A 21,182-nucleotide genomic window follows, 5' to 3' on the forward strand; every position below is an offset into this window, starting at 1 on the left:
CCCTTTCCCGGCCCCTCCCCCACCCCCCCCAAATCTCCCGGAGGGCGGGTCCCACATCCCCGCCCCTCCCCCCACCCCCTGGCCCCTCCCCCCCCCCAGACGAGTCGTGTTTCGCCCCCCTCTTCGCCCACCACGAGATGCACGAGATCGTCAAGAACTTCCTCGTCGTCCACGTGGACCCGCCCGGCATGGAGGAAGGAGCCCCGCCCTACCCCGCAGGGTTGGTGACCCCACCCCCCCCGCCCCGCCCTCTGACCCACCCAAGCGCTTCCGCCTGGCCCCGCTGACCTGCCCCCACCCCCCCCGGACCCCCTGCTGCTTCCGTTGACCTCCCAGTTGACCCCACTGACCTCCCAGTTGACCCACTGAACCCCACCAACCTCCCAGTTGACCCCATTGACCTCCCAGTTGACCCCACTGACCTCCCAGTTGACCCCACTGAACCCCCCCAACCTCCCAGTTGACCCCGTTGACCTCCCAGTTGACCCACTGAACCCCATTGACCTCCCAGTTGACCCCATTGACCTCCCAGTTGACCCCACTGACCTCCCAGTTGACCCACTGAACCCCATTGACCTCCCAGTTGACCCCGTTGACCTCCCAGTTGACCCCACTGACCTCCCAGTTGACCCCACTGACCTCCCAGTTGACCCCACTGAACCCCACCAACCTCCCAGTTGACCCCACTGACCTCCCAGTTGACCCTGTTGACCTCCCAGTTGACCCCATTGACCTCCCAGTTGACCCACTGAACCCCACCAACCTCCCAGTTGACCCCATTGACCCCCAAGTTGACCCCATTGACCCCCAGTTGACCCCCTGAACCCTCTTGACCCCCAGTTGACCCCACTGACCTCCCAGTTGACCCCGTTGTCTCTCTGTTGACCTCACCGACCCCAGTTGACCTTGTTGACCCCCGTTGACCCCAGTTGACCCCGTTGACCTTCATTGACCCCCATGACCTTTATTGACCCCCGTTGACCTTCGTTGACCCCATTGACCTTCCCTGACCCCCACTGACCCCCGTGACCCCCTGAGAACCGCCCCTTGACCCTTGACCCTTCCAGTTGACCCCGTTGACCCCCCCGCCCCCCTTGACCCCGTTGACCCCCGCATTGACCCCTCCTTGACCCCACCATGCCACGCCTTCACCCCATTGGCCCCTCCGAGCCCCCCCTTGTCTCCCTTGACCCCCCTCGACCCCCCCGAGCCCGAGCTTGACCCCTTGACCCCTGATTGACCCCGTTGACCCCGAGTGACCCCTGATTGACCCCTTGACCCCTGACTGACCCCCTTGACCCCTAATCGTCCCCAACGACCCCCGGCGCTCCATCCCGCCCCCCTCCGTTGACACCCTGCCCCCCCATGCCACGCCTTCACCCCATTGCCCACCCCCTTGACCCCGTTGACCCCTTGACCCCCGTTGACCCCTTGACCCCGTTGACCCCCCTTGACCCCCTGACCCCTAAATGACCCCAACGACCCCCCACGCTCCATCTTGCCCCCCTCCCTTCACCCCCTCGTGCCACACCTTCACCCCCTTGCCTCCCCCTTTGACCCCTCCCCGTGACCTCTCGCGACCCCCATTGACCCCTTGACCCCGCCCCCCTTGACCCCGCCCCCTTCCCCCCCTCCCCCCGCCCCCCAGGTACCAGTACCCCTCCCTGGAGCAACTGGCCGAGATGATCCCCTGCATCCTCCAGTACCTCAAGTAAGTTGGGGGGCGCCCCACGGCGGGGGAGGGGCGGCCTGCCCTCGCCCCGCCCCCGTAGCCGCTCGGAGGGGGAGGGGCGAGGGGTCAGGACCGACGTGACCCGCCCCTTCCCCCTCCCCCCCTCCCCCGCCCTCAGCATCGCCAGCATCATCGGGATGGGGGTGGGAGCCGGCGCCTTCGTTTTGGCTAAGTTTGGGGTGAGTGGGGCGGGGCAGGGCGGGGGCGGGGTGGGGTGGGGCAAGGGGAGGGGTCTCGGAGGGGTAATGGGGCATTTGGGGGGGGCGGGGCGGGGGCTCAAAGGGGGGTTTGGGGAGGTCGCCGTGGGTCCGGTCGGGGGGCGGGAGGGGTTGGGGGCGGGTCTTGGGGGGGTCGCTATGGGGCGGGTGGGTGGGGCTGAGTTTGACTCCGCCCCTTTGGCCCCCCCTCAGCTGCTGCACCCCGAGGCGGTGGAGGGGCTGGTGCTCGTCAACATCGACCCCCACGCCAAGGGGTGGATGGATTGGGCGGCGCACAAGGTGGGCGGGGCCGGGGTTCCTAAAAGGGGGAGGGAGGGCGGGGCTCCGAGCAAGGGGGCGGGTCTTTAGGGTGCCATTTGGGTTTGGGCCCGTGGGGCCTGTGGGTCTCCTGTGGGTCTCTATGGGTCACTTGTGGGTCCCTATGGGTCTCCTATGGGTCACTTATGGGTCGCCCTGTTCCTATGGGTCACTTATGGGTCACCTATGGGTCGCTCTGTGCCTATGGGTCCCTATGGGTCACTTATGGGTCCCTATGGGTCTCCTATGGGTCACTTATGGGTCGCCCTGTTCCTATGGGTCACTTGTGGGTCACCTATGGGTCGCTCTGTCCCTAGGGGTCCCTATGGGTCCCCTATGGGTCTCCTATGGGTCACTTGTGGGTCCCCTATGGGTCTCCTATGGGTCACCTATGGGTCGCTCTGTGCCTATGGGTCACTTATGGGTCACCTATGGGTCACTTGTGGGTCACCTATGGGTCGCTCTGTCCCTAGGGGTCCCTATGGGTCCCCTATGGGTCTCCTATGGGTCACCTATGGGTCGCCCTGTTCCTATGGGTCACTTATGGGTCACCTATGGGTCACTCTGTCCCTAGGGGTCCCTATGGGTCTCCTATGGGTCACTTGTGGGTCCCTATGGCTCTCCTATGGGTCACTTATGGGTCACCTATGGGTCACCGTGTCCCTATAGGTCTCTGTGGGTCCCTATGGGTCACTTATGGGTCGCCCTGTTCCTATGGGTCCTGTGGGTCCCTATGGGTCCCTGTGGGTGCTGTGGGTCCCATGGGTGCCGTGGGTCCCTGCGGGTCCCTGTGGGTCACCCTGTCCCTGTGGGTCACCTATGGGTGCTGTGGGTCCCTATGGGTCCCTGTGGGTGCTGTGGTCCCATGGGTGCTGTGGGTCCCTATGGGTCACCCTGTCCCTATGGGTCACCTATGGGTCCTGTGGGTCCCTACGGGTGCTGTGGGTCCCTGTGGGTGCTGTGGGTCGCCGTGGGTGCTGTGGGTCCCTGTGGGTCCCTATGGGTGCTGTGGGTCCCTGTGGGTCCCTGTGGGTCGCCATGGGTGCTGTGGGTCGCTGTGGGTCCCTATGGGTCACCCTGTCCCTATGGGTCACCTATGGGTCCCTGTGGGTGCTGTGGGTCCCTACGGGTGCTGTGGGTCCCTGTGGGTCGCCGTGGGTCCCATGGGTGCTCTCCCCACCCCCAGCTGTCGGGGCTGACGTCCTCCACCACCGAGATGATCTTGGCCCATCTCTTCACCCAGGTGGGGCCGGGGGCACTTGGGGGTCCCTGGGGGCACTTGTGGGGCTGGGGGGGTCAGTTATGGGTCCCAGGAAGGCACTTGGGGGTCCCTGGGGGCACTTGTGGGGCTGGGGGGGTCAGTTATGGGTCCCAGGAAGGCACTTGGGGGTCCCTGGGGGCACTTGTGGGGCTGGGGGGGTCAGTTATGGGTCCCAGGAAGGCACTTGGGGGTCCCTGGGGGCACTTGTGGGGCTGGGGGGGTCAGTTATGGGTCCCAGGAAGGCACTTGGGGGTCCCTGGGGGCACTTGTGGGGCTGGGGGGGTCAGTTATGGGTCCCAGGAAGGCACTTGGGGGTCCCTGGGGGCACTTGTGGGGCTGGGGGGGGTCAGTTATGGGTCCCAGGAAGGCACTTGGGGGTCCCTGGGGGCACTTGTGGGGCTGGGGGGGTCAGTTATGATGGGTCCCAGGAAGGCACTTGGGGGTCCCTGGGGGCACTTGTGGGGCTGGGGGGGGTCAGTTATGATGGGTCCCAGGAAGGCACTTGGGGGTCCCTGGGGTCAGTAACAGGGGGCCTGGGGGGCACTTGTGGGGCTGGGGGGGGGCACTTGTGGGTCCCAGGGGGCACTTGTGGGGCTGGGGGGGGCACTTGTGGGTCCCCAGGGGGCACTTGTGGGGCTGGGGGGGGCACTTGGGGGTCCCTGGGGGCACTTGTGGGGCTGGGGGGGATCTGGGGGGCACTTGTGGGTCTCGGGGGGGTCAGTTGGGGGTCTGGGAGAGGCACTTGTGGGTCCCAAGAGGCGCTTGTGGGTCCCAGGGGGTCACTTATGGGTCTGGGGGGGGCACTTGGGGGTCCCAGGAGGGCAGTTATGGGTCTCAGGGGGCAGTTGTGGGGTTGGGGGGGGCACTTATGGGTCTGGGGAGGGGCACTTGTGGGTCTTGGGTGTCAGTTATGGGTCCCAGGGGGCACTTGGGGGTCACTTGGGGGGGCACTTATGGGTCCCAGAGAGCACTTGTGGGTCCCAGAAGGTGAGTTGTGGGTCAGGGGGGGCATGTGTGGGTCTCGGGGGGCACTTATGGGTCCCAGGGGCACTTATGGGGCTGGGGGGGCACTTGGGGGTCCCAGAGACCACTTATGGGTCCCAGAGGGCACTTATGGGGCTGGGGGGGGCACTTGGGGGTCCGGGGGGTTACTTGGGGGTCGCAGCGCTCTCTGCCCCGCCCCCAGGAGGAGCTGGCGGCCGCCCCTCCCCCAGTGCGGGAGGGGCGGGAGCGGCTGGGGGCGACGCCCAACGCCCCCCCTGCTGTGGGCCATGTACAACAGGTGGGACTGGGGGATACTGGGATATACTGGGAGGGGACTGGGAGGCACTGGAAGGGCCTGGGAGAGGGCTATGTGGGAACTGGGAGGGACTGGGGGGAACTGGGAGGGGACTGGGGAACTGGGAGGGACTGGGATATACTGGGAAGGGACTGGGAGGGACTGGGAGGGACTGGGGGGAACTGGGAGGGGACTGGGGAACTGGGAGGGACTGGGATATACTGGGAAGGGACTGGGAGGGACTGGGAGGGACTGGGGGGGAACTGGTGTATACTGGGAGTGAACTGGGGGGGACTGGGAGATACTGGGGGGGACTGGGAGGGGACTGCAGGGGGACTGGTGTATACTGGGAGTGAACTGGGGGGGACTGGGAGATACTGGGGGGGACTGGGAGGGGACTGCAGGGGGGACTGGTGTATACTGGGAGTGAACTGGGAGGGACTGGGAGATACTGGGAGGCACTGGTCTGTACTGGGCGGGCACTGGGTGGGACTGGGAGATACTGGGAGTGAACTGGGGGGGAATGGGTTGGACTGGGAGATACTGGGGGACACTGGGAGGGACTGGGGGGAACTGGGAGGGACTGGGGGGGGCAGTGGGGGGAACTGGGAGGGACTGGGTGGGCACTGGGGGGGGACCGGGAGATACTGGGAGGGCACTGGGTGGGACTGGGGGGAACTGGGAGATACTGGGGGGACACACGACTGATCTATACTGGACCATACTGGTCTGTAGGGGTCTGTACTAGTCCATACCAGTTTGTACTGAACAATACTGGTCCATACTGCTCCGTACTGGTCCATACTGGGGGGGTGCACTGCTCTGTACTGATCTGTACTGGTGTATATGGGTTCATACTGGTCTGTAGTGGTCTGTACTGGCCCACACTGGCCTGTATGGGCCCGCACTGGCCCATGCCGGTTTGCCTTGCCCCATACTGGCCTGTACTGGCCCCTACCGGATTGCACTGGCCCGTGCCGGTCTGTACTGGTCCAAACTGGTCCATACTGGTCCGTACTGGTGCCAGCCCTCCCCCTCCCGCCCCCCCAGCCGCGGGGACCTGGGCCTGGAGCGCAGCGGGGCCGGCAGCCTGCGGTGAGTGACCCCTGACCCCGCGGTGACCTTTGACCCCTGACCCCGCGGCGACCTTTGACCCCGCCCCCGCGGTGACCTTTGACCCCTGACCTCTGCCCCCAGCTGCCCCGTCCTGCTGGTGGTGGGCGACAACTCCCCCCACGAGGACGCCGTGGTGAGCCGCGACCTTTGACCCCTGACCCCCTCGGCGACCCCCGGGGCGGGTCACGTGACCCCGCCCCGCGAGGTCAGCTGACCTCGCCGGTGAGGTCACGTGACCCCGCCCCCCCCCCCCCCCCCAGGTGGAGTGCAACGCCAAGCTCGACCCCACCCAGACCTCCTTCCTCAAGGTGACCTTTGACCCCGACCTTCGACCCCTGGCCCCGCCCCCTGACCCCACCATGACCTTCGACCCCTGACCCCGCCCCCACCATGACCTTTGACCCCCTGACTCCGCCCACTCTCCCGCAGATGGCTGACGGAGGGGGCCAACCCCAGCTCACCCAGGTGAGGTCAGAGGTCACGGGGGGGAAGGCAAAGGTCAGGGGGCGGGGTCAGGGGCGGGGCTCGGCGTCAAGGGTCAGAGGTCACGGGGGGTCAGAGGTCACCGGTACCTGAGGGCAGGGAGGGCCCCTTCCCCCCTGGCAAAGGGGGGGCGTGGCCAAAGAGGGGCTGGGCGTGGCCTGAGGGGGGCTGGGTGTGGCCGGGCGGGCGTGGCCGGGCGGGCGTGGCCTTGACCCCAGGCCCCGCCCCCCCCGCAGCCGGCCAAGCTGACGGAGGCCTTCAAGTACTTCGTGCAGGGGATGGGCTACAGTGAGTAACGCCCCCGGGGCGGGGCTCGTTAATATTCATGAGCGGGCTCGTTCATAGTCACGAAGGGGCTCGTTAATATTCAAGGAGGGGAGCAGTAATGCCCCGCCCCCCTCCTCCCCCCCTCCCCCCCCAGTCCCCCACGTCCTGGACCGGCAGCGCCGTGTGGGGCCAGGTAGGGGGTGATGTCATCGGTGATGTCACGTGTGAGGCCACACCCCCCTCCCCGCCCACGTGTGACGGCACCGCCCCCTTCCCCCCCCCACCCCCCCCGTGTGAGGTCACGAGTGATGTCACAGGCTCCTCCTCCCTAACGGTGGCACACGGGGGCGTGGCCTCAGGGGATGGGGTGTGGCCTGAGCGGGGCGTGGTCTTCCGACTGGAGGCGTGGCCTGCCCCCCTGCTTTGCGCTAACCCCACTGGGGGCGTGGTGTTGGTGCAGGGGGTGTGGCCTAAGGGTGTGGGAGGGTCTAGGAGGTGGGGGCGTGGCTTAACATCCCCAGGCGTGGCCTGGCACACCCCCACTGCCGCCCCGCCCCCTTGGCAGGGGTGTGGCCTAAAGGGAGGGGCATGGCTTAGAGACCAGGGGGCGTGGCCTGGAACACCCCTAACCCCACTGGCTGGGGGGTGTGGGTGGGTTTGCCGGGGGGGTGTGGCCTAAGGCAGGGGGCGTGGCCTAATGACAAGGGGCATGGCTTAGAGACCTGGGGGCGTGGCTTGAGGCAGCTCTTACCTCTCCCTAGGCAGCAGGGGGGTGGGTGGGTGTGACTCGGAGGGGGCGTGGCCAAAGGGTGGGCAAGAGGGCGTGGCCAGGGGCATGGGGGCGTGTCTGGGGGCGTGGGGGCGTGTCCCTGACATCGGCCCCTCCCCTCCCGGCAGTGGCGGCGGCGGCCATGACGCGTCTCTCCCGTTCCCGCACTTCCTCCCTGGGCGGGGCCGGGGCGGGGGAGGGGGGGCGGGGGCCGCAGCCTGTCACGCGGCAGCGCGGGCGGGGCCCCCCCCGCCCCCTAATTGGAGGGGAGCCGGGGAAGACACGCCCCCCCAAAGCCCACCCTGCCCCGCCCCTCGCTGAAGAACCGCCCCCCCCCCCCCCCCCCCAGAGAACACCCTGAGGAGCCCCCAGTCCCCCCCCAGTGCCTCCCAGTTCCTCCCAGTGACCCCCAGTTCCTCCCAGTGACTCCCCAAAACACCCCTCGGGACCCCCCCATTCCCCCCCAGTACCTCCCAGTGACCCCCAGTACCTCCCAGTACCCTCCCCAATACCTCCCACTATGCTCCTAATATTCTCCCAACTGCCCCAGTATCTCCCAGTGCCCCCTCAAACACTCCCTGGGATCCCCCCCAGTATCTCCCAGTGCCTCCCAGTACCGCCCCCAACACCCCCCATACCCCCCCAGTACCTCCCAGTGACCCCCAGCACCTCCCAGTGCCCCCCCAAACACCCTCCAGAACCCCTCTAGGCCCCCCAGTACCTCCCAGTGACTCCCAGTACCACCCCCAATACCTCCCAGTATGCCCCATAGACTCTCCCAACTGCCCCAGTGCCTCCCAGTACCCCCCCCAACCCCCCCCAGTACCTCCCAGTGACCCCCAGCACCTCCCAGTACCACCCCAAACACCCTCCAGAACCCCCCTAAGCCCCCCAGTACCTCCCAGTGACCCCCCCAATACCTCCCAGTATGCACCAAATACTTCCCCAACTGCCCCAGTATCTCCCAGTGCCCTCCCAAACACTCCCTGGGATCCCCCCCAGTATCTCCCAGTGCCTCCCAGTACCCCCCAGCACCCCTAAACACCCCTTAGGACCCACCCAAACACCCCAGTACCCCCCCAGTGCCTCCCAGTACCCCCCCAAACCCCTCTGGGACCCCTCCAGTACCCCCCCAGTTCCTCCCAGTACCCCCCAATCCCCCCCTGGGCCCCTCCCAGCACCCCCAGTACCCCCCAGTGCCTTCCAGTACTCCCCAATCTCCCCCTGGACCCCCCCCCAGCACCCCCAGTGCCTCCCAGTTCCTCCCAGTACTCCCCAAGCGCCCCCCCGGGCCCCTCCCCAGCACCTCCCAGTGCCTCCCAGTACCCCCCAATCCCCCCCGGGCCCCCCCCAGCACCCCCAGTACCCCCCAGTTCCTCCCAGTACCCCCCCCAAACCCCTCTGGGACCCCTTCAGTACCCCCCCAGTACCCTCCACTCTCCCCCTGGGCCTCCCCAGCACCCCCAGTACCTCCCAGTTCCTCCCAGTACCCCCCAATCTCCCCCTGGACCCCCCCCAGCACCCCCAGTTCCTCCCAGTTCATCCCAGTACCCCCCCAATCTCCCCCTGGACCCCCCCCCCAGCACCCCCAGTGCCTCCCAGTACCTCCCAGTATGCCCCAAATACTCTCCCAACTGCCCCAGTACCTCCCAGTGCCCCCCTAAACACTCCCTGGGACCCTCCCCAGTATCTCCCAGTGCCTCCCAGTTCCTCCCAGTTCCTCCCAGTACCTCCCCCCCCCCCCCCACAACCTGTGACCTGCGCCTCCGCCGGAGTGACCTCTGACCCCTGACACCGCAGTGACAGCCTTGCCAGCACCGGAAGTGACCTTTAATCCCCGCCCCCTCGTTAATAAAGGCCGCAGCCCTGCCGCCCCCCCCCGTTACCGGCGGGACCACGCCCCTCAATGCGCATGCGCAGAACACCTCCGCGCCGCTCCCCCCCGCCCGCCCCGGAGCCGGCCTGCGCATGCGCGACTGCTCCGCGCTGCTCCCCCCGCCCCTACGGGAACTGTTGTGCGCATGCGCGACCGCTCCGCGCCGCTCCCCCCGCCCCTACCGGAGCCGGTCTGCGCATGCGCGACCGCTCCGCGCCGCTCCCCCCTCCCCTCTCGATGCCGGTCTGCGCATGCGCGACCGCTCCGCGCCGCTCCCCCTCCCCTCTCGATGCCGGTCTGCGCATGCGCGACTGCTCCGCGCCGCTCCCCGCCCCCTCTATGCCGGTCTGCGCATGCGCGACCGCTTCGCCCCCGCTCCCCCCGCCCCTACCGGAGCGGGTCTGCGCATGCGCGACCGCTCCGCGCCGCCCCCCTCCCCTCAGCGAGCCGGTCTGCGCATGCGCAGTGGGCGGGGGGGCACCCGGGAGGGGGGCAGGAGGTGAATTTGGGGGGCAGGAGGCCATGTTGGGGGGCAGGGGACCAAATTGGGGGGCAGAAAGCGAAGTTGGGGGGCAGGAGGTGAAGTTGGAGGGCAGGAGGCCATGTTGGGGGGGCAGGAGACCAAATTGGGGGGCAGGAGGTGAAGCTGGGGGGCAGGAGGCCATGTTGGGGGGGTGGAGGCCACGTTGGGGTGCCATGCAAGAGGCCTCGCCGCATTTCCGTCACGGCCTTGACCACCCACGGCGAGGGAGGACCTGAAATGTCCAATCAGCGAGGGAGGACCTGAAATGTCCAATCAGGATGAGGGAGGACCCGAGATGTCCAATAAGGACGAGGGAGGACCCGAGATGTCCAATCAGGACGAGGGAGGACCCGAGGCGTCCAGTCATGACGAGGTAAGATCAGAGCTGACCCATAACGAGCTCCAACCTTCCCCTTCCCGCCCCCCCCAACCCAACTTGTGGGGCGGCGGCAAACTTGGGTTGGCCAACTCAGTTGACCAATCAAGACCAGACCTGACCGCCGCCGCCCGTTCCCCGCCCTCTCGCGGCCGTTTCCCGCCCCTCAAAACTCATGAGTTTGGGTCTACGGAGATGTTCCTCTCCCCAGAAGACGTTACCGTGACCCAAAGCGACGCCGTCGGCCATCTTGGCTCGGAGTTCGGAGGTTTGGAAGCGAGGTGGGCAGGGACGAGAGAGGGGAAGGGATTGAGGAGATGTTTACTGGCACGGGGTGGACCTACAAAGCCGACGGTGGGTTGAGCGGCTTGGAAGGAGAAGGGTTGTCCTCTCCTTCTCCCCGCCGCCGTGGAGAAGGGGTTGGGTCCGGGTGGCCTTCAAGGTCAGCTGATGCTGCTGTTGACGTTGGCCATTGGGTAGGTGCTTGGGTCGTCCTTGTTGTGGAGCCCCCTTCCAGTGAACACCACCTGGTCAAGAAGCGACGGGTTTCTCCTTCAACCCTTCGGGCAGCTGAAAAGGCTCATGAGAAGTCCCCCAACCCCCCCCTCTTTGGCACTGGAGGGGCGGGTGGCCCCTTGCCCGCGGTTGAAGAACCCGGGAAGGCTTCTCGGACCGCTTCGGGCCGTCTCCGCCCCTCGTGGGTGACGTTTTGGGGGGAAAGCGCTCGGGATTAGTCGATATTTTGGGGACTTGGGCGTGGAGGAGGAGAGCGTGGTCCCCAGCCTGATGGCTTCTTCTCCCGGGTGTCACCCGCGTCCTTTCCGCTCCCTTTATATCGCTTTATATCTCTTCCTACTCTGACCCATTGTCCATCTTCCGCCCCCGCCACTCACCTCTCCGCTTCCGACAGAAGCAAACAACCAATAGGAGCCCCAGGAGCAACGTGGCGGCGCCGGCGGCGCAGCCGGCCACCAATGGGATGAGCTGAGACCGGGCTGGTTGAGAGAAGAGAGACCGCCAAAAAAAAAAAAAAAATAAGGTAAGCGACCTCCTCCACCCCACCAAGTTCTCCCCCCTTTCCCTCTTGGTGACCCCCAAGTTGGGGGTCCACCTGGTGTCCACCCCATAGGTCAGGAGACACCAAATTGCCCCACCCCATCTCCACAAAAAAACCATTTTCTCCCAGTTTTGGGCCTCCAATGTGCCATCAGAAGGTCTTTCCAGCCAATGACGTCCCTCACCCTCCTCCCCAAGACTTTTTGAGCAGCGGGAAGGTCCCCTAAGTCTTCAGGACACCGGTTGGGTGGGCAGGAGGACCTCACCTTGCATGAGGACCATCATGGCTTGGCCAAACGGGGATGGGATCCGCCCATCCACCTCCAAAAAACCCTATTTTCCCCCAATTTCGGGCCCTGATGTTCCATCAGAAGGTCTTTCCAGCCAATGACATCCCTCACCCCCCTCCCCAAGACTTTTTGAGCAGCGTGAAGGTCCCCGAAGTCTTCAGGACACCGGTTGGGTGGGCAGGAGGACCTCACCTTGCGTGAGGACCATCATGGCTTGGCTGAACGGAGACGAGATCCACGTATCGCTGACCCTCTCCTCGTACCGACAGGTGAATTGGCCGGTGGCGACGGTGGCTTTGGCCTCGGGGATGTTGAAGAGCGAGCGGTCCTTCGTGGCCGTCTCCGAAAATTGCTCGGCGCCGTCTTTGTAGAAGAAAAATTTCCGTTGGGCGGCGGGGCCGTTGGCCACGCAGGTGAGGAGCAAGGGGTCGCCGTCAACGACTTCTCCGGATGGGGGGTCCAGGAGCAAAGCAGGCTGGGAGGGACAATCTGGTGAGACAGGGAAGATGGGTTGGGAGAGAAGCGGAGTCGTCTTCACACAAAGGTGAAAGTCATCACCGCGGAAAGACGGAGCTCGTCCTCACGAGAAGATGAAGTTCATCGTCGCGAGGCGAAACGCTTTGTCGCCAAAAGACGGAGCTCGTCGTCGCGAGGCGATGAAAAGCATCACCGCGAGGGGATGAAATTCATCTTCACAAGGTGGAACTCATCATCATGAGAAAATAAAACTCATGAGAAGATGCAACTCCTCGTCACGAGAAGATGAAATTCATCATCACGAGAAGATGAAACTCATGCGATGAGAAGATGCAGCTCATCGTCACGAGAAGATGAACTTCATCGTCACGAGATGAAACTCCTCGTCACGAGAAGAAGAAACTCCTCGTCACAAGAAGATGAAATTCATCGTCATGAGAAGATTAAACTCTTGAGAAGATGCAGCTCATCATCATCATGAGATGAAACTCATTCTCATGAGAAGATGAAACTCATCGTCACGAGAAGATGAAACTCATTCTCATGAGAAGATGAAACTCCTCATCAAAAGAAGATGAAACTCATGAGAAGTTGCAGCTCATCATCATGAGAAGATGAAATTCATCGTCACGAGAAGATGAGACTCATCGTCACGAGAAGATGAAACTCCTCATCAAAAGAAGATGAAACTCATGAGAAGTTGCAGCTCATCATCATGAGAAGATGAAATTCATCGTCACGAGAAGATGAGACTCATCGTCACGAGAAGATGAAACTCCTCATCAAAAGAAGATGAAACTCATGAGAAGTTGCAGCTCATCATCATGAGAAGATGAAATTCATCGTCACGAGAAGATGAGACTCATCGTCACGAGGAGATGACTCTCATCGTCGTGAGAAAACAAAACTCGTCGTAAGAAAATGAAACTCCTCGTCGTGAGAAAATGAAACTCCTCGTCACAAGGAGAAGAAATTCATCGTCATGAGATGAAACTCATCAGCGTGAGAAGATGAATCTCATCGTCGTGAGCCTCCCGAACTCATCCGCCACCTCATTTTGGCGAGCCTGCGGGTCCACCAAGACCTCGGAGCTCAGGAACAGCTTTTGAGGGTGGGGGTCGGCCATTTCAGAAGACCCAGAGGCTGCGTCTAAGCGATTTCGGTTGTCCTCCGTGGGAGAGGGACGAAAACCGGCTGGTTTCAACCATTTTTCCGCTACTGTTTTCCCCAATTTTGGAATCTTTGGCCTGAATTTGAGGGTACATTTCTGAAGACCCCCACCCCTCGCTGGGAGACCCCAGGGCGGACCTACCCTTCACGGTAACGTCCACCGCTTCGCTTCGGGGTGACGGCACCCACGTCCCGCCCACCTCCTCCTCCACCTCGCAGCTGAATTTCCCGCTGAAGCTCCTGGGGCTTTGCGGGAAGAGGAGCTCGGAGGAATTCCCAGTGTTCCTGGTTTTTGAGCCCGCTTGGCCTGGTGGGATCTTCACCCCGTTCCTGTAGAAGCCAAACCTCAACCTGAAGTCATCTCTGGAGGCGACGCAGGTGAGACGTAAGGGGCGGTCTTCGCTCACCACCCCGGAGGGAGGGTCTACTCCCAAGCGGGGAGCCGAAGCGGGCTCTGGGGAGAAAAATTGGGGGAAAAACACCTGAAAAATGGCAATTCTGGGCAAAGGAAGAACAACCGTTGGGTGCACGGGTGGGGGTTTAGGTGGGGCGGGAGGAAGAGGCGGCCAAAGCTTGGCTTCCAGTCAACGCAAGCCAAACCGAGGCGTCGCGGTAACCTAGACGGGTGTTGGGGTCGCTTCACCGAGCCGGCGGCCCCTTCCCCGTGCGCCCGGAAAGGCTGGATTCATCCCCAAAACCGTGCCGCTACCTTTCACGAGGACTTCCACGGCTTGGCTGGGGTAGGACGGGATCCAGCGCCCTTCGGTTTTCTCGTCGTAACCGCAGGTGAAGTTGCCGGTGTCGTTCTGGCCGCTCTTCGCCACCTGGAGCTGGGCTTCGGTGTAGCCCGAGGTCAGCTTGGCCCAGTTGGTGACCTCGACCTTCTTCTTGTAGAAATGAAACCTCCGCTCTGCATCCCCCGCCGGGGCCGTGCAGAGGAAGACGAGGGGTTGGCCTTCGATCGTGACGCCGGTTGAAGAATTCAAGACCAACGTGGGTTGAGGCGGATGGTCTGAAGGTGAAAGAAGAAACCCCAAAATCGGCGGGTTTAGGGGCTCAGCTCTTTCGCCGACCCAGTTCCGTCTCCGTGGACCTCAACGGGGAGCTGAGGCGGTAAATTTGGCTTCGCGACGTTCACATTTCAGGAGAAAAAGTGCCCGTTTGGGGCTTGGAGGAAAGGACGTGCCGACGGACGGCGGCGGGATGGAGAAGTCGAGGGGGGAGGAGGCAAAGGGGGCAACGTCTCGCCTACCTTTAACGCTGAGGAAGACGAATTTGCTCTCCTGGGAGCGGACGGGTCGGCGGAACTGGTTGACGACGGTGTACGTGCAAGCGTGCGACCCCCCGTCCTTCGGCCCCGTGACGTTGAAGCGGTAGGTGTAGCTCCTCTTCGCCGTCCTGACATCCACGGCCCAGCCGCTTGTCCCCAAAAACTGAAAACCTTGCATCCGCTCCTTCGACCAGGGGGCCACGCATCGGATGGAGATGGCATCTCCGATGAGATACTCCGTTTTCTCCGGCGTCACGGTGATGTTGGGAGGAGGAGGAAGGTCTGGGGAGGAAGGGTTTCGGGGCGGGGAGGAGGGGAGAACGTGAGTCTACGCGCCGCAGGTGGGAGCTGGGAGATGTCTCCGAGCCTTTGAGGTGAGGTGGGACCTGGTTGGACGCGACCGCCGTCGCCTTGGTGCCAAGGTGGGGGAGATCTTTTTGAGGGCCCCGAATTATTGAGGTCAAAAGAAGGTTTCCACCCCAAAATGCTCCTCGAGGAGGGGCGGGGTTGGGTGGCCTTCATGGGTTATTTGTCCTACCAGAGCTATCGACTGGGCCGAGAAGCCAAGCTTGGACCAGGTGGAGGAGAAACAACCCGATTCACCTCAAAATTGATATTTTGGTGGACGGAGGAGCTCAGGGAGGAGCAGAAACCACCCGATTCTTCTCAAAATTGGTATTTTGGTGGCTGGAGGAGCTCAGGGAGGACCAGATGGAGGAGAACCCACCCAATTTACCTCAAAATTGGTATTTTGGTGGCTGGAGGAGCTCAGGGAGGAGCAGAAACCACCCAATTCACCTCAAAATTGGTATTTTGGTGGCTGGAGGAGCTCAAGAGAGGAGCAGAAACCACCCGATTCTTCTCAAAATTGGTATTTTGGTGGCTGGAGGAGCTCAGGGAGGACCAGATGGAGGAGAACCCACCCGATTCACCTCAAAATTGGTATTTTGGTGGCTGGAGGAGCTCAGAGAGGAGCAGGTGGAGGAGAACCCACCCGATTCACCTCAAAATTGGTATTTTGGTGGACGGAGATTTCATCGCCTGGATCGTCATCGAGGTCCCGCCGACCCGTTGCGCCCACGGTCAAACCAACCGGGGGGTTTGTTCCGCCACGAGCCTCGTCGGCTCAGGTGGTTGGGTGACTCCCGAGGTGAGCCCTTGGTGGGTTTAGCACTGAGGTGCGTGGGGTTTTGGGGTAAAAGACGGCGATTTGGGGGGTCAGAGGGGTCCAGATGGTCATGTGACCCAGCGGGGAGGTGGAAATGAGTTGTGTCCCCCCCCAGATTTGTTACCTGTAGGTGATCCCAGTGGGAGAAGTATCTGGAGAGAGGCTGGAAGAGAGAAAGAGATGAGTGAGAGAGGAGGAGGATGGGGGGGCGTGCCGAAAGGGTGGGGAAGAGCAGGAGGAAGGGGGAAGGGGGAAGGAAATACGGGTTTGTTGACGTGGAGGAGGGAAGGAAGGGTGGGAGAGAGAAAGAGAAAGAGAAAGAAGGTGAGGAGGGGAAAGGAAGAAGGATGAAAAGAAGAAATGAAGAAGGAAAAAGAAAAAAGGGGAAGGAAAAGGACAAAGAAAAAGGAAAAATAAAAAAAACCCAAGAAATTAAAAGAAAAAAGAAAAAGAAAAGAAGGAAAAGAAACGAAAAAGGAAAAGAAACGGAAAAGGAAAAGAAAAATGAAAAAAAGAAAAAATGAAAAAGGAAAAATGAAAAAGGAAAAGGAAAAATGAAAACAGGCAAATAAAAAAGGAAAAGAAAAAGGGAAAGGGAAGGAAAAAGAAAGAAAAAAGGAAAAGAAACAAAATCATAAAGGAAAAAGAAGAAAGAAGAAAAAGAATAAGAAAAAAAAACGAGGAAAGGTAAAGAAAAAAGTAAAAGGAAAAAGAAAAAAGGGAAGAAAGTAAAAGGAAAAGAAAAGCCTGAGAAAAATAAAAATAATAATAAAAAGAAAAAAACCAAAAAAAAGGAGACCGAGGTGATATTTAGACAAAGCCAAAAGCGATCGAATGCAAAACATGAATCGCAAAGGACCGAAGAAGTCACCGCCCCGATGACGACTGATGGAGAAGGAGGAATGGTGGGATGGGAGGGAAAAGAGGGGAAAAATAGCAAAGAAAAGGGGAAAAAAGCAAAGAGGTGGGAAAAAAAGCAAAGAATTTGGGGAAAAAAGTGAAGAAATGGGGGAAGAAAGTGAACGTTGGGGGAAAGAGATGAGGATACGGGGAAGAAAAGTGCGGAAAAAAGGGAAGAGTCGGAGAAATTGATGTAGAAAGGCGGAGGAAGGAGGGAGGAGTTGGCCCAACGGGCACGGAAACGGGTGGAAAAAGGAAGGGATAGGGAAAAAAGAGAGGGATGGACGCGTTTGGAGAGGAGGAGGAGGAGGAGGAGGACTCACCGAGCAGAGGGACGAGGCGAAGGGGCCCCATTTCGGGTGGAGTCCTCCTCTTTCTGTGATGACAAGAACATCTCCTTCCCCTTCGGTCCAGCCTGGTGGCACGGCCGTCACATGAGCCCGGTTGCTACGGAACGGCGGAAACCAACAGCGAAAGGGGAAAAAAAAACCCCAAACGAACCAAAAAATTGCAACATCTTCTCCACGTTCACGGTCGATCCCAGCATCTCCTTGGTGTCGCCGATGTCCCCTTTGGGTGTCGCGCTGGGATCTCTCACCGCTTTCGGCTGCCCCGTGAGCGACGGGGTGGGTTTGGCGTGAAAATCGGGTGCGGGAGATGCGGTTTTTTGGGGGGGGGAGGAAGAGAAAGCACCCGAAGTCGGGAGAAAGGCCGCTCCCAGTTTGCCTCCGTGGGCCGATTCTCAACTGGAGCTCTTGGCTTGTCCCCAGCCTGCAGGAAGACACCGTTTTGGTTGGATGCCTAGTTTTGAACTTGGTTTCGAGGGGGTGACCCCAAATTCGGTTGGTTTAACTAGCTGGAGCTTCTTTGAGGCTCCGGAAGAGCTTTTTGGGGTGAGGAAAAGGGTGAAAACGGGCGGCTCAGGTCTTTGCGGAGCGGCCGGGACGCGGCGGGCCTTCTAAATGGGGTTAAAAAGTGACTTTTAGGGATCGTCCTCAGGCACAGATGACCACGATAAATATCTGGGGAGCGACGGCTCAACCCATCCCGGAGAAGAGGCTCCAGCCAACCCCGGTTGAGCGAGCGGAGGCTTGTCGCACGGTCGCCCGCGCGGTCACTGTGGTGGGTCCGTCTTATTTCAGAGGTTCTTTGGTTGTTAAAGCGACCAAAAAAAACACAACCCGGCCTGACGCAACCGCGAGGACCAGAAATAACCCTTCCTCCCCTCGGTAGCATCTGCTGACCATTCAGTTTACCGATCCGGTTGGAGGAAATAAATGCAAGTTTTACTTCCCAATTCTTGAGGAACCTCATCCGTGAGGGAGAACTTCCCTTTCGCAAGTCAACCCCTGGCACAGTTCTTCCTGGCTTCCCTGTTTCCGATGAAATGGTGACTCATAGTTTTTAGCGAGGAGTTGTCTGGGTTTTTTTTTTTTTTTTTAGAAAATCATTGAAATCCAGGCAACGGGTTGAAATCGGAAGTTCCGGAGGACCATCGGCGGTGAGACGAAGGGTAATGAATCGTCCCTGGCTCCGTGTCGTGCCCCTCTCCTGAATTCCGGGTGGTGTGGGAGGTTGGGAAGCTCTTGGAAGGCGAGTTGAGGGCTCCAAGACGTGACGTCGTCCCAACGCGGTCATCGTCACCGGTGGGCTCCAAGACTCAACGTTGGCATCGTCACCGGTGGGCCTGAGGCACAACGTGGTCATCGTCACCGGTGGGCTCCAAGACTCAACGTTGGCATCATCACCGGTGGGCCTGAGGCACAACGTGGTCATCGTCACCGGTGGGCTTGAAGACTCAATGTAGTCACCGTCACCGGTGGGCTCCAAGACTCAACGTTGTCATCGTCACCGATGGGCCTGAGGCACAACGTGGTCATCGTCACCGGTGGGCTCCAAGACTCAATGTGGTCATTGTCACCAGTGGGCTCCAAGGCACAATGTGATCATCATCACCAGTGGGCTCGAAGACTCAACATAGTCATCGTCACCGGTGGGCTCAAAGACTCAACGTTGTCATCGTCACCGGTGGGCCTGAGGCACAACGTGATCATCATCACCAGTGGGCTCCAAGACTCAACGTAGTCATCGTCACTGGTGGGCCTGAGGCACAAGGTGGTCACTGTCACCGGTGGACTCAAAGACTTACTGTGGTCATCATCACCATTGGGCTCGAACACTTAATGTAGTCACCGTCACCAGTGGGCTCTAAGACGTAACGTTGTCATTGTCACCGGTGGGCCTGAGGCACAACGTGGTCATTGTCACCGGTGGGCTCCAAGGCACAACGTGATCATCATCACCAGTGGGCTCCAAGGCTCAACGTAGTCATCATCACGGGTGGGCTCCAAGACTCAATGTTGTCATCGTCACCGGTGGGCCTGAGGCACAACGTTGTCATTGTCACCGGTGGGCTCCAAGACTCAATGTGGTCATCGTCACCGGTGGGCCTGAGGCACAACGTGGTTGCCGTCACCGTTGGGCTTGAAGGCTCAACATGATCATTATCTCCGGTGGGCTCCAAGGCACAACGTGGTCATCGTCACCGGTGGGCTTGAAGACTCAACGTAGTCATTGTCACCGGTGGGCTTGAAGACTCAACACGGTCATCGTCATGGGTGGGCTCCAAGACTCAACGTTGTCATCGTCACCGATGGGCCTGAGGCACAACGTGGTCATCGTCACCGGTGGGCTCCAAGACGCAACGCTCAGTCCCGCTCTCTTCTGCCCCATCCCCCGAGCCAACCCCTTCCCCCCCGTGTTTCCTTCTTCACCGGGACCCCCAGAAACGTCCCCCGGACCCCGTGGCCCCGGCCCCCAACTCCACGAGCCGCACAGGTAGGGAGCTGCTCCTCGGCGTCCCCCTCTTGTCTCGCAGCGTCCCCGACCTTCTGGGAAGGTGGAACCTGCCGCCGGAGTTTTCCTTGGAGGGTCTGGGGGTGGAAGAAGAAGCCGAACGTGTCCGGATTGGGGAGGAGAAGGGAGGAAGGTGAACTGCAACGGAGAAGTTTTATTTTTTATTACTTTGACGCCGTGCATCCAGATTTAGTCGTATTAAAAGGCTGGGGAGAGGCGGCGGGGGGGCTTTAAGCCAGAACTCGGATTTGCCGGCCCAGGTGTCGGGGTGTCTCCCCGAGGCTGACGGGGGGGAGCGGAGCGCGAAAAACGTGGCAGTGGGGACGGGGAGTGTTTTCGGGGGACAGCGGGCTCGGCTTCGGGCTTTGTGACTGCAAAAGCCCGTGATTCCTCGGGGAACGTTTCTACCGACGGGAACCATTTCCATCCTGCCAGCCACGGTTTCCAACAAAAAGGGGTTCTCTGCGAGGTCCCGCGATGGAGCCCGGTGGGAGCACCCATCCGTGACGGAAAAGGACTGAACTGCGAGGTTCGAGCAAACGACTTATTTGAACTTCACTTACAGCCTTAACACGCCACTGTTGCAGGTTTTCCAGATACAACGGAGGAACGCGCTATTGCGATTTTTTAAGGCAAGAGTAGTACGTTATTACAACCACAGGCGATTCACAAACGACCACAAACGCGTTTACAAACTTAAAGCATAAACAATATTCGCTCACCCCTCCAGGTAAGGGGCTCTCAATCCCAGGGAAGTTACCTCGACCGGCGTCCCGATCAAGGCGGGGGAAGAATTTCCTTCGCAAGCCAACTGTATAGGTGGGGAAGTGGCTGCCTCCATTTCCAACCTGAATCTTAGAATTTTTATCCCCTGACTTGTGGAATGGTGGGTATGACTATGAGCGGATTAGGAGATATAAATGGATTATGTATATCTGCGTGGCGTTTCCCCTTCTCTTTCCTTCGTTGGTCTGTGATTGTTTGAATACACAAGGTTGTCATTCGAAACTGAAGCCGAAACCCTCCAGGTTTGGGTTTTTTTGGTTTTTTTTTACCTTGCTTCCTCAGCAACTGAATTAGTGGTTGGGTTGGGACTCGGAGCATACTCTTTGTTACGGGATTTCAAGGCTCAATTCGGGTTTTGGTTCCTCGAATGGCGCAGCCATCGCCCTGTTTAGGGTTTATCGGACAACGAAGGGCCGAGCTGTCGACGCAGCTCCGGTGAGTCGTCTCTGCGGAGAGACAGAGCCGTAACGCGACCCCAGGCTGGGCGGCTTTTGTGACCCCCCCGTGAGTCGCCTGTTGCGGACACATATTTAGCTAACGGTCGCAAGAGCATTCCAGACGCCTTTAGAAGACCTTGAACAGAATAAACAAGACGACAAAAAAAGAGAAAGATGCCAATTAGAAGAACACAGGTGCGCACTCCACGATAAAGGGAACCTGGCACAAAGAACCCCAATTCGGCAGCTTATCTCGACCAATTAGACAAGGTTCGCATGTTTTAGTTGGTATAACCAATTATGTCCTACGTTTATGCACGTGTACAGAGTTGGTATAACCAATCATATTTTATGCTTGTGCGCGCGCACAGTGACTTTGCAGAATATGCGATTATAAATACGTGTGTGTTTTAGCAATAAACGTCGTCTGCTTTCGACTTTACAGGCGTCCGTCTATTTCTACCTCCTGCAGCCTGCGCGCACTAGACGTGGTGACGCTCGTTTGTGAATTAATTCCCCAGCTGCTCTTTTCTCCCCCTCCCAGGCTCTTCCTCGGCCACAGCGCCGAAACCGCG

At 60.5% G+C, this 21,182-nt stretch overlaps 3 protein-coding genes across 12 annotated transcripts; 2 read left to right on the plus strand and 1 right to left on the minus strand.

The window, feature by feature from the left end:
* Positions 1–43: 43 nt before the first annotated feature.
* On the plus strand, positions 44–7,796 carry LOC128138027 (protein NDRG2-like; the record flags this gene model as incomplete). Its single annotated transcript, XM_052779303.1, is given in 13 exon segments — positions 44–220; positions 1,649–1,711; positions 1,851–1,911; positions 2,143–2,229; positions 3,434–3,490; positions 4,695–4,763; positions 4,765–4,790; positions 5,838–5,882; positions 5,985–6,036; positions 6,164–6,211; positions 6,333–6,368; positions 6,623–6,674; positions 7,551–7,796. Coding segments are annotated over 13 exon segments (1,006 nt in total), but the record flags the coding sequence as incomplete, so codon positions are not given.
* Positions 7,797–9,912: 2,116 nt separating this feature from the next.
* LOC128138025 (uncharacterized) lies at positions 9,913–17,963 on the plus strand. 10 transcript variants are annotated; one of them, XR_008233937.1, is made up of 8 exons: positions 9,913–10,194; positions 11,108–11,236; positions 11,813–11,956; positions 12,088–13,568; positions 13,869–13,976; positions 14,085–14,563; positions 14,655–15,610; positions 16,943–17,004. XR_008233937.1 is itself a non-coding variant. In XM_052779301.1 (4 exons), the coding sequence occupies exons 2-4, from the start codon at positions 15,172–15,174 to the stop codon at positions 17,759–17,761; spliced, it is 885 nt and encodes a 294-aa protein (XP_052635261.1). In that variant the 5' UTR covers positions 11,859–11,956; positions 15,002–15,171; the 3' UTR covers positions 17,762–17,963. The 10 variants fall into 10 exon arrangements, 3 of the variants coding, with proteins under 3 accessions (XP_052635261.1, XP_052635260.1, XP_052635262.1); XR_008233940.1 differs by having other exon boundaries at positions 12,111–13,568; XR_008233938.1 differs by lacking the exon at positions 13,869–13,976.
* On the minus strand, positions 10,502–16,988 carry LOC128138024 (uncharacterized). Its single transcript, XM_052779299.1, has 8 exons — positions 16,852–16,988; positions 15,753–15,791; positions 14,443–14,742; positions 13,900–14,202; positions 13,333–13,644; positions 11,736–12,032; positions 11,091–11,192; positions 10,502–10,724 (listed from the first exon to the last, which is right to left on the minus strand). The coding sequence occupies exons 1-8, from the start codon at positions 16,880–16,882 to the stop codon at positions 10,519–10,521; spliced, it is 1,590 nt and encodes a 529-aa protein (XP_052635259.1). The 5' UTR covers positions 16,883–16,988; the 3' UTR covers positions 10,502–10,518.
* Positions 17,964–21,182: the final 3,219 nt, after the last annotated feature.

Source organism: Harpia harpyja, assembly GCF_026419915.1.
Source record: "Harpia harpyja isolate bHarHar1 chromosome 26 unlocalized genomic scaffold, bHarHar1 primary haplotype SUPER_26_unloc_5, whole genome shotgun sequence".
Lineage (NCBI taxonomy): Eukaryota > Metazoa > Chordata > Aves > Accipitriformes > Accipitridae > Harpia > Harpia harpyja.

Coding starts and splice junctions, on each gene's coding strand:
- LOC128138024 (XM_052779299.1), bottom strand. CDS start 16,882: ATGGGGCCCCTTCGCCTCGTCCCTCTGCTCG. Junction 12,033..13,332: donor GGTGGACGTTACCGTGAAGG/GTAGGTCCGCCC, acceptor CTGTCTCACCAG/ATTGTCCCTCCCAGCCTGCT. Junction 10,725..11,090: donor CTTCTGTCGGAAGCGGAGAG/GTGAGTGGCGGG, acceptor CTTCTTGACCAG/GTGGTGTTCACTGGAAGGGG.
- LOC128138025 (XM_052779300.1), top strand. CDS start 14,945: ATGCTCCTCGAGGAGGGGCGGGGTTGGGTGGCCTTCATGGGTTATTTG. Junction 15,611..17,527: donor GTGGTTGGGTGACTCCCGAG/GTGAGCCCTTGG, acceptor GATCGTCCTCAG/GCACAGATGACCACGATAAA.